At 33.9% G+C, this 11979-nt stretch overlaps 1 protein-coding gene across 1 annotated transcript in view; it reads right to left on the bottom strand.

The window, feature by feature from the left end:
* Positions 1-2188: 2188 nt before the first annotated feature.
* The window catches only part of LOC103610364 (uncharacterized protein KIAA1377-like), a 34950-nt gene continuing 25159 nt past the window's right edge, over positions 2189-11979 (bottom strand). Inside the window, exons 6-8 of the mRNA XM_008594547.1 lie at positions 11077-11286; positions 8506-8570; positions 2189-2866 (exon numbers count right to left, since the gene is read on the bottom strand). Of these exons, the coding sequence (XP_008592769.1) occupies positions 2804-2866; positions 8506-8570; positions 11077-11286 (338 nt within the window). The 3' untranslated portion in view covers positions 2189-2803. The remainder of the gene's footprint in view (positions 2867-8505; positions 8571-11076; positions 11287-11979) is intronic.

Below are 11979 nucleotides of genomic sequence, written 5' to 3' on the forward strand. Positions count from 1 at the left end.
TTCCAGGGAGGAGACTGTGAACATTTTGAGGGACTATTATTCTTTCTACTACTTCCATTTTGTCTAACTTTTTAGTTTATTATCATGAAATTGTTAATAATATCCTATTATTAGCTTTTTTCCAGTCCCTCTTGAGCCCATTACTGTGACCCAGTACTCCACTGAAACCATGTTTGTCAAAGCCATCAATGCCCTCCAGGTAGCCAAATTCAATGTGAGTTTCTTAGTCTTCATCTAACTCAAACTTATTATCAACTTTTGACTCAGTTGTATTCTTCCCTCCTTCTTGAAACAATTTCATGCTTGACTCTTCAGAACTCTATCGACATGCTCTCTCCAGTGATTTTCATCCAATGAGATGGCTGTAAATACCATCTATACACTGACAATTTGTAAGTTTTATGTTCATTCAACCAGGATTTCACCCTCAAATTTCAGACCTGTGTATCTAATTGCCTGTTCAATATCAATATCCCCAAGTGGACAGCTAGTAGGCATATCAAAACCTAAGAATTGATTTTTCAACACCCATCTGAATATATAAGGGTGATTTTCAACACCCTTCTATACTCCATTTCAATAAGTGTTTCCTCTATTCACACAGCTACTCAGTTAAAAAAACTATGGAATCATCCTTGTCTCCTTTTTTTTTATATATTTCACACCCAATCCATCAGAAAATAAGGATTTCAAAATATTCTGTATCTCCCACTTCTTATTACCACCACCACTATTAACCTGGTCCACACCACAAACTCTCACTTAGATCATTATAAAAACTCCTTAATTGGTCCCCCTCCTTAAATACTTACCAACTACTCTCCCTTAGATGTATTCTCCAGATGTCAGACAGAGTGATCCTTTAAAAAGGATCAAGCATGCACTGTTAGATTAAATCCTTTGCACTTATTTCCTCTAATTAGAATGCAATTCTCCCACTACCACCAAAATTAGCTCCCTAACTTCATTCAGATCTCTGTTCGAATGTCACCTTCTCAGAGACCTTCTCTGACCATACTACCTATCCAAAATAGTACTCCCATCTCTCTCTATCCCCCTGCCATGCACTAGTTTTCATTTAGAACACTTATAACTACCTGACAGTATAGTTTTATATACTTTAAAATCTGTATTCCCCACTAAAATATAAACTACATGACAACAAATAACTTGTATTATCTTCAATTATATCCCTAACACATAGAGTGGCACTTAGCACAAAATAGGGTTTGATAAATGGAATGATTGAATAATTTCTCATTTATTCACTATTTTGATCTGCCACTATGTGCCCCGACTATTCCTAAGAACACAGGATTATATCCCTAACACATAGAGTGGCACTTAGCACAAAATAGGGTTTGATAAATGGAATGATTGAATATTTTCTCATTTATTCACTATTTTGATCTGCCACTATGTGCCCCGACTATTCCTAAGAACACAGAAATTAATGACAATCTCTACCTTTCAGGAGTTCTTCATCTGGAAGAAGAGACATATATGTACACAGATAAATTCAGTTCAGGGTACAAAGGACATAATTTGTATAGAGGAGGTATTAGAGAGGATTATTAGGAAAAAAATGGAGAAAGTTCAACCTGAACAGGATTTAAAAGAATAAATAAATTTTATTAGGCAGATGTAAGTAGAGTGGGGGAAGCCATTTCAAGCACATGTAGAGGCAGAAAAGCATGAAATAGCAGGTTTTATTTGGGGAACTATAAGTAGTTTGGTATATGGAAATAACTGGTATGGTGGGAAAAGTGATAAGATAATGGTAGGTAAGCACGGGGAACTCAGAATATGAAAAGCCTTATACGCCATGCTAAGGAGTGCAGATTTTTTCCAGTAGCTAAAGAGGAAGCTCTGAAAATTTTTCAGAAGGGATTGATACGATAGATTTTCACACTAGCCATTTCATTCACACTTTAGATGTGCCATCAGAAGTAAGAAATTCTGCTTAAAATAGTCCGGATGAAAGCCTGAAGTAGAAATAGTTGAGGACAAATAAAAGGATGTTAAGAGCTATCATAATTCTACAATTTTTTAAAAAAAGATTTTGCAACTTTTGGCTTTTCTTCTATACTTTAAAAAGGAAATGTCTGATATAAACCTGGTTTCCCAAGCAAACATCCCACTGGGAAAAGAACACACTGATCAGGCAACTCAAGTAATCCAGTTGGGATTGCAGTTTTAAGTTTTTGTTTATTTTTACCATTCAGTCCCTTGTGAGTTTTGCTCGTGTGTTCAGTTTTTTACAGACTAATAACCACTGGATAAAATGATAACATTAATTTCTAAACATGCAGAGTTGATAACCTGAACCCTTGGTAACATCTCCAAAATACAGAGATCCTGCAAAGTCTTAAACAAATAGCTTTATTATTTATGTGGGATGTTATTAACCATAAACTTTTTGTACCACTGCACAAAAATTTAATAGAATTTATTAGGAATTTCAGAAAGCAAAGTTTCAAAACTACAGCTAATGCATAATTTGAATACCAAAATATCCTCTTTTATTTTTAAATAGAATAAATTTATATCCAGTAGCATGCCTGTTGAAAACAATAAAGTATTTCCATTCATTAAAAATGTGTTGTCAATAAAACACATAATAATAAAGTATAATTTGTAGCATAAATGTAAACTAGTCAATTTATCTCCATTACTTATGTTATGATTTACCTTTATTTTATAGTTATAATGTTTTAAATAATTAATAAATGCAGAAATATGATATATTTACAGGAGGTTCTCAAAAATAATGATTCCATGTAATAGTTACTGTTACACTTCATCAGTATTTTCTTTGCAATCTGGATCCAACATTAGGAGATAGACTGGCCTTCGGCTGTCTGTTCTGTAACATAGTTTCAGAATATTCTTTTACTGTAGTATTCATAGACTTTAACAGTGGATCTCTTTATACATTATAGATTTTAATAAGACTAAACTCATAATTCAAATTCTCAAATGCTACATATACATCAATCTCAACAAAACTGAGTACCACTCTATGTAAAGCATTATATCAATTATAGTAATTCCTGATCTTCACTCTTTCCTGTTGGTAAAATGTGTTTAAGTGGTGCTTTCTATAATAATCTTCTGTGTAAATTGTCAAAGTTTAATAATTTTATTTTCTACAGGAAGCACTTGGAACCCATATAATACCCTTGGCGTAGTTTAACAACGTATTTTGGGCTAGAGAAGTAAGTTGCTTGGGAGAGTAATTGTTAAAAATTTATCAAATTTATTTTATTTTAAAAAGAAAAAAATACTCAAATGAAAATTCTGTTTCTAAGATTCACAGTTTTTACATTGAAAATCATAAACTAAGCAATGGCAGGTGTTTTGAGGATGTCCTGCAGCAACCCTGTTTATACTGTATTGTTTGCATGTTGTCTCTATTACAATAAAAGTTACCTTTTTTCTTTCTAGTCCTAGCCCTAGCAAAGTGCCTGACACATGGGAAGAACTCAGGCAATGTCTGTTCAATGAATAAAAAGAGATAAATATGATAACTTGTACTACAAAAAAAAAAAAAAAAAAAAAAAGTCGGACTACACATGGCTGCCAAAAGGGGAAAATTCTACACTTTGGGCAAGACAAAGCTTGGGGTGAAAAAGCCTTCCCAGAAGGGATGACACTGGAGTCAAGTCCTGAAGAATAAGCAGAAGGGAGGCTGACAAGAGAGCAAGTCCTGGGAGGCAGCGGGAGCAGCGTGGGCCCTGGAAGCATGTAAGGAGCCAGGAAGACCTGCCAACTACTCAACAGTGGGTATGAACTGGGGAGCAACTGCAGGTGCAAGGAGCCAGGAAGACCTGCCAACTACTCAACAGTGGGTATGAACTGGGGAGCAACTGCAGGTGAGGCTGGAAAGGTCTTGAACGCAGTTCACTGGAGTTTTAATTTTATCTTTCAGGTAATAGGTGATCACTAAAGTTGGGTTTTAAGCAGGAGAACGATATGTTCATACTAATGTTTTAAAGGGATTATTCTGGTGATGAATGTGTAAAAGATGCACTGTAGAGAGCAAACCTGGAGGCTGTTGAAACGGTTCAGATGAGACGTGATAAATTCCTAAATTAAGACACTCTCAGTAGGAATGCAGAGCAGTGGATGGATTTGAGATGCAATTATTAAGTATAATCAGGAAGATTTATCAGCTAGGGGTATGGGAGAATGAGAAGCCTAGATAGGCAAATACAGTCGGCTCTCTGTATCCGTAGGTTCTGCATCCATGGATTCAGCTAACTGCAGATCAAAAATACTTGGAAAAAAATGGTGTCTGTACTGAACATGTACAGACTTTTTTCCTTGTTATTATTCCCTAAACAATACAGTATTACAACTATTTGCATAGCATTTATATTATATTAGGTATTATAGGTACTCTAGAGATTATTTAAAGTATATGTGAGGATGAGCATAGGATATATGCAAATACTATCCATTTTATATAAAGGACTTGCATATCTGTGGATTTTGATATTTGCAGGAGGCCCTGGAACCAATCTCCTGCAGATACCGAGGAATAACAGTATTTCTATCTGGAAATTTGGTGGATGATGGTGTCATTGATTGAAATAATGATTATAAAAGGTAGAACAGATTTTGTGGTGAGGAGGGGAAAATGTAAATCCTGGCTGTGCCACTGAACAGCTCTGAGGCCTTGGGAAAAATTACTTGATGCCCCCAGCTCAGAAGAATAAATAAGAGAATATGTGGGAAACCATTTGGCACAGCACTTTTCAGTGATAGGAATACGGTTGATAAGTTTCTTTTCTTTTTTAAAATTATAACTCAGCAATGTTCAGTTGCCACTAAAGAGTACTACTTTATTAAATATTAACGCTAATTAAATGGCTTTGGAAAGACTCCAGAAACAGTGGTTTTTTTTGTTTGTTTTTTTCTAATGGAGTATAAAACCCTGCTTCAGAATTTTAGAAAAAAAATTTCAGGTACAAATAATCACTACATTTTACTGCAGTCTGAAAAAGGTAGAAAATTTATCTATTCAAAGACCATGTATTAAAAAATCATGAAAAGTCAAGCAATATTTTCTTAGCATTTAGTATGCATTTAGTTTCTATGGAGCAGATAAGTGAAAAACAATTTAGGCTTCAAGAATATAGTTCTGAAGAAGATTATTCACTTAGAAAGACAACTAACAAACTGCCTCTGGAGTTTAAGTACAAAACCACAGTTTAAGGAGGGTGACAGCATTGTAAACTGAATTGAATATGGAAGGCTTCAAGGAGGAAGTGACATTAAGTTGGTACTTAGATGGGCTCGCTTTGGAAAGTAGAGCAAAAAAGCCTAAAACAGTAAAGTGCAGTGAGGAACTGGGCATGAACATAAGCAAATCATGAGAAAAATATGGTGGCAGAACAGGGTATTGCCAACTTGATTAACAGTTTATTAAATGTGCCTGGCTGGAATTGAAGATTAATAGTATAGTGAGAAGTAAAAGGAAAGAAAAGTAACTTTGTAGTGGGACTACAAAGGTTGTCACAATAATTCCTAAGTTTTAGAAAGTAAAGGTATGCTTTGCATGTAAATTTCACTTATATACTTTCAGGAATGTTTCATTTTTTTGAGACAATTTAAACAAATAAGATGATCAGAATAGTGGCAATAATAATAATGCAACGTAACATGTTTTAGCATATACTATGTTATATGCATTGTTTGAAGTGCTTTACACAGATGATTGATTATTTTATGTAACACTGACAGGTACTAACTGTATGGGGTAGATGCTACTAATATTAAGATGATTATGAGTGCTCAATGAGGGGATATGGTAAAGAGTAGGTTGTAGTTTTTTTCTTAATTCTTCTGAAATCTCAGACTTGCACATGCTCTAAGCAAGGGTAAAGGTAGCTGATTGCCACCAAGGAAGCTCTCCTGCTCAAAAATATTTCCCTCACCCAAATGTTAAAGTGTTTGGAATTCTACTACAGTGTTAAATTATTGTTCTTTCCAGATATCGCTTTTAAATGATTTAAATGGTTGTAAATGTTTTAAAACGATTTTAAGAAATGTCATTAAAAAAAAAATTCATGCTGACTACCTTACCAAGAATGAATATATCAGTTTACTTCCCTGCCTGAGGGGGGAAGCCCAAATGAATACAACTAAGCACCCTAGGGGAAAAGAAACCCAAAGGACACTAAAATGGGGGAAATAGGCAGAAAAAAATAAGTGTGCATATGTTAGGGAGGTGGTGGATAATCCTGTTAGGATCCTGGATCAGAAAAATAAAATAGCCACAGAGGACATTTTTTCAGATAGCTGGGGAACTTTGAATATGGATTGTGTATCAGATAATAATATTGCATCAATTTTACATTTCTAGGGTGTGATAATGGCATTGTGCAGGGGAATATCATTACTCTTAAGAGACTTGTATGCTGAAGTATTTGGGGGGGTGTTTCATGATGTCTACAATTTACTTTCAAACAGTTCATAAAAATATGTTTCTGTGTGTACGTGTATGTATCTCTATTCCTTCCGTCCAACCATCTTTGTCTACAACTGGTGTATTCTTGTGAAGAGTAAAATAACATAAAATAAAAAAAACAGAAGAAGGGGAAGACCAGAATTAACAGAAAAAGGGGAAGACCAGAATAGAATGTCCAAGTCACCATGCAAAATACGGCAAACACAGCAATTTTGATCCAAGCTGTTTAAACAAGAAATTTAAAATGCTGCGATCTTATACCACTTTCCCTGAAAATAAAAAACAGAAGAAGGGGAAGACCAGAATACAATGTCCAAGTCACCGTGCAAAATACGGCAAACACAGCAATTTTGATGCAAGCTGTTTAAACAAGAAATTTAAAATGCTGCGATCTTATACCACTTTCCCTGAAAATAAACTGAAAATTCTGACTTATGTTAGTGATGTCGTTAAAATGAGGGAGAGTAATATGTTTGGAGATAGAGATTGAAGAAAGCTAATAGTTACCAACATGAAGAGTGAAAAAGATGTAAGGCAAAAATGATTTCAAGCCTACCAGTGATCCCCAATTCATACTGTTATCTTTTTGGTTATTAGATAGGTACACTCTAGAAATATAATGACACAGTGCACTACTGTGCACAACACAGTAACTTCCTAATTACTTTCTCTCTATATTGAGTACCATTTACTATTCACGCACAGTTGTCTGTGGTTAGTACAAGGTTTTCAAGTTGACTTGAAGTGTTGATGTGTATAGAAGAGTGATATCAGTCTCTACATGTATTATCTTACTGAAGTGAAATAAGAATCATAATAAATAATACAGGTCATAACTGACAGAAAATTGTCACAGCCAAAATTCAGACAAAAATTATCACTGTAAAAATTACTTAAACTACAGAATTGATGGAGATGAAAACTGAGAGAAAAATCAAACTAGTATGTAAAAAGTAATTATAAAAAAATTTATCAGGAATTAAAGTGACTGTTGCCAAGAGTTATGTCTAAAAATCACAGCATCAAAATCTCAAAGGCCACTTCCAAGAACCACGGGCCCAGAAGTAAATAATAAGCTTCATGAGGGCAGGGACAGCCTCTTTCTTACTCGCTATTATTCACTATTATACCTAGAGCATAGCAAGATGCTGAAACATGGGTAAGAAATATTTTACTTTATTTATGTTAAAGCAAGTAATAAGAAATGTAGCAGTCTTGCATAGTCTTAGTTTTTCCTGTCAGATTTCAGAACGAGGGCACTTGAAAAACAACTGGGCAGGCATTCAATTAATTTGCTAACAAAGCATTTCTTTGTTGAACACCTAAACTGAGATTGTGAGAGTACAGGTAGTACCTCAGTTTGAGAACACCCTATCTATAGATCTGAATGTCTCCTGATCACCTCTAGCCAGATATAATTTCTTCCTCCTGTGGTTTCTCAAGATTGTGCCCCACATAGTCTTATTTTATCGTTACTTACAATTATTTGTATATACTATCCATGTGTATGTCTCTTTGTTAGACCGCAAATTCCTAAATGCAGTGATTGTTTTTTATTTATATGTGTATCTTTACCAGAATTCAGTGCCAAGTCAAAAAAAAAATCAAAATAATCTTTTAATTATAAACTAAACAATGGTAATGTCTAGTTTTGAACTCTCAAGACATGAAAGGGATATGGGCGAGGGCAGGGATCATTACCAGTGTAAACTTCTTAGCAGTTTTACAATTAGGCTATACATCTAAAATTATTTGAAGAGTGGTACACTAATGCCTGTGTCTGCTCCCAAGACTGATGAAATACTCTGGATGTAAAAATCTTTATATTCTGAGGTTCTTTTTTCTTTTTATGAGAGAATATTTGCTTGATTCTAATGAAACATCTCATAATAAAATGTTGGTTGGAAAGAAAAACTTTAAAAATCAGTCTCAAAAAAATTAGTATCAATACAGAGTTTTTACACAAAAAATCATAAAATTTCCTAGAATAAGAAAAAAAAAAAAAAAAAAGAGCTTCTTCAAATACTTACCAGAAGTGGTATTACTTGTAAAGTATTTTTGATGGGTGGATTTTTGCTAAAGGTTTCTTGTATATCTGTAATAATTATACCATGATATAAAAGCAACTTAGTTATGTGATTGAAAGAAAATGAATAAAAAATAAAATACTACATTCTGATGTGTCAAAATATATTCAAAATTAGATATGAGTACAATTACAATGTGTAAGAGTATCTTGAATTCCTAGAATAAACTCTAACTTGTTCCAGGTGTACCATTCTTTTAGCATACTGATGAAATAAGTTCACAGATATTGTATTTGGATTTTTGTCTCCTTTTTTTTTTTTTTTTAATGTATAAAGAAAGGAAATTTATTTTCCACAGTTCTGGAAGCTTGGAACTCCAAGGTCTAGGGGTCATAACTGGTGAGGACCTTCTTCCTGGTGGGGGATTCTCTGCAGTGTCTTGAGATGGCACAAGGCATCACACAGTGAAAGGGCTCCCAAAAGAAAGCCACACTGGCTTTTAGAACAGACTCACTCTCATAACTAACCTATTACCTCAATAACCCATTGATCGATTAATCCATTCATGCCAATCATTCTGCCAATCATGTCTTAAAGGCCCTGCCACTTAATAATGTTACATTGGGGTTGTTTCAACAACATCGATTTTGGAGGGAACATACATTCTATTTCCATATTTCTTAGTGAGATTTGTTCTGTTTCCTTTTTGTGCTATGTTCATTGGGTTTGGTATCAAGATGATGCTGACTTTGTAAAATTAATTGGGACTCCTTCCTTCTTTTCCTTCCTCTTTCTCTCTTCTTCCTTTCCATTTATATGTAATCTACTTACTAATATTTGGGTTTAAATCGTAATAACTTCGTATAGCATACATTATACGAAGTTATACGATTCACTGTAATGTGTCTTGGTGGGGATTTCTTTTTCTTTACTTTGAAATGTGTTGGGTTTTTGAGTCTGTAGGTTGGTATTGTTCATCAGATTGGAAAAATTTTTGGCTGTTATCACTTCAGATATTGCCTCTGGCCCATTTCAGACCTTTTTATTCACTCCTCTGTGACTTTTAAGCTCTATTTCATATTTTCCATTTCTTTGTCTCTCTGTACTTTATTCTGGATAAGTTTCTCCGATTTATTTTCTAGTTTACTAATTCTTTCTTCAGATGTCTGTAACCTTGTGTTTAAACTATCTGCTGAATATTATATTTTCTCTTTCCAGTCATTCTATTTGGGCCTTTTAGAAACTCTGCTTGGTCATTTTTTAGTTTCGTATTGCCTGACAGTATTTTTAAACTTATTTCTGATTACTTTAAAATATATAAACATAGTTATTTCATCATCTGTGTCTGGTAGTTTTATTATCTAAAATCCTTTTTGGGTCTATTTATTCTGTCTTGCAGTTTCTTCTGATTTTTTTTTTATGGTGCCTTTCTTCTTCATGGATAAAGTTATTTATTTATTTATTTTTGCTGTGGCCTGCTCATTTTCCTTAGATTTCATTGGTGATAGGTCTTTGTGGACTGGAATATAGGTAGGTTTCTCCAGAAGAGATATAAATTTACTTTTTCCAGGTGTTTTGGGGTTCTACCAGTTTGGGATCATTCAAAATTAAATTCTTTATTTGAGGTTTTAAAAACTACTCAGGTAGTGTGAATATGGGCTGTAAATTAGTGTGATACTTATACTAGACTGCAGTTCCAAATTCTCAGAAATTCCAGCCCACCCATCTGCTCAATACTGAAGTTCAAGAAATTCAGGCTTTTTAATTTTTACAGGCCCCTCCAACACCCCCACCCCGCTTCCCTGCCTCCTCTGTGTATGTATGTGTAGGGCATAGCTCTGGATGGCCCAGCTTTATGGTGGGAGGGTCTTCTATGAGACTACTCATCTTGAGTAGGTCCTGGGTTTTATCTCCTGTTCCCTTTTTTTCTGTGAGGCCATGAAAAGCAAAGCTCAATTTTACTCTATGAGTTAATATTGTCAAGACAAAAGTTAGCTGCAGCACTCTCCTTGTCTTTTTAGATTCTTATCTATATTTAGTTCTTGGTGTTAAGAATTCCTTATATTCTAACCAGCTCATCACTACGAGGGCACTTCAAAAAGTTTGTGAAAAAAAACAGAATTAAAAGACAATATGAATCTTTACATGAACTTTTTTTTTTTTTTTTTTTGGTGGCTGGCCAGTATAGGGCTAACCGTCCAAGCCCTTCCATGAATTTTTTGAAGTACCCTTGTGTACTGAAGATTTTTAAAATACTTAATGAAGAATTTAAGGTTGTTTTCATGGACGGTCAGTATAGATACTCAGACTGTCCATTGCTAAAACAGAGGTCTATGTACTCCTAAAAGACATGTAAACCTGTCAAAGAAATTGGCATCATTATAAATGATATGGTATACTTGAAATAGTATGATATATTCAAACATATTCTCAATTGTTATGTACTTGATTAAGTAGGTGATAATCTAAATACACTTTGTATTTTTATTTTCAATTTTAAAATTAAATTTTAAATTAAAATAGTCTAAGTACAAAATACAACATTTTTTACAAAAGGTGGTCTTCCATACTTACACTGTAACCTTTTATTGAGATGATTAAGGGACTGTAGGATCTTCTGTTCTTCAGCTGATAGTGCACAGATGTTGAATTGCTGGGTCTTATTTAAAGCCAGACTTGGTGTCTGTAAGTGCTTGCTGTTCATGATAGAGAGGATTTCATCCTCAGGCACGGAAGCTTTCACTAGGTTTTCAGCCATCAAAAACTCAGAAGTACTATCTGAAACTACAGAAACTACATCAATTATTCTTTGACCCCTTTTTGTCTTTGGAATCAGCCCTCATACACACTTTACTGATATATGTCCACGTGTATTCATTTTACAAACAGAAACCCAGTAAATATTCTGTTACTTTGCATTTTATTTATCAAGATCCTCTATATCATTCATTTTCCCATCCCTAATTTTTTTTAAAAAAAGATTCAAAATGATGGTAGTAAGACAATAAAAATTCCTAGAGTGTTACCTGAACTAAAGAAACAATTACATTATTTTTAGCTACATTTTGTGTTGTGCTTTTGTTATTCATTGGTGGTACAAAGAGAAGATGAAGGAGATTGTCTTTATAATAGCAGTTAAAATGAGTTATAAATAAAAGAGTAAGAGAAAAGGAACTTCAGGAAAGATTAGAAAATTAGATGATCAGAACTGACAGCCTAGAAACAGATCCAATTAGATATAAGAACATATGATCAAAGAAGCATCAAAGACCTGAGAGAAGGGAAAGATGACTTAATAAATTAGTTCATTGCTTATAAAAGAATGAATCTGGAGTTTCACTTTCCACTATCCATTTAAACAAATTCCAAAGAAATTAAAGAGTTAAATTTAAGAAATCAAACTATTAAAGCAACCTAGGGAAAAAAGAAAGAAATGCTTCTAAATTTCTGTATTGGGAAGGTTTTTTGAGCATAAAA

The sequence above is a fragment of the Galeopterus variegatus genome, unplaced genomic scaffold (assembly GCF_000696425.1).
Source record: "Galeopterus variegatus unplaced genomic scaffold, G_variegatus-3.0.2 Scaffold11018, whole genome shotgun sequence".
In the NCBI taxonomy this organism is placed as follows: domain Eukaryota; kingdom Metazoa; phylum Chordata; class Mammalia; order Dermoptera; family Cynocephalidae; genus Galeopterus; species Galeopterus variegatus.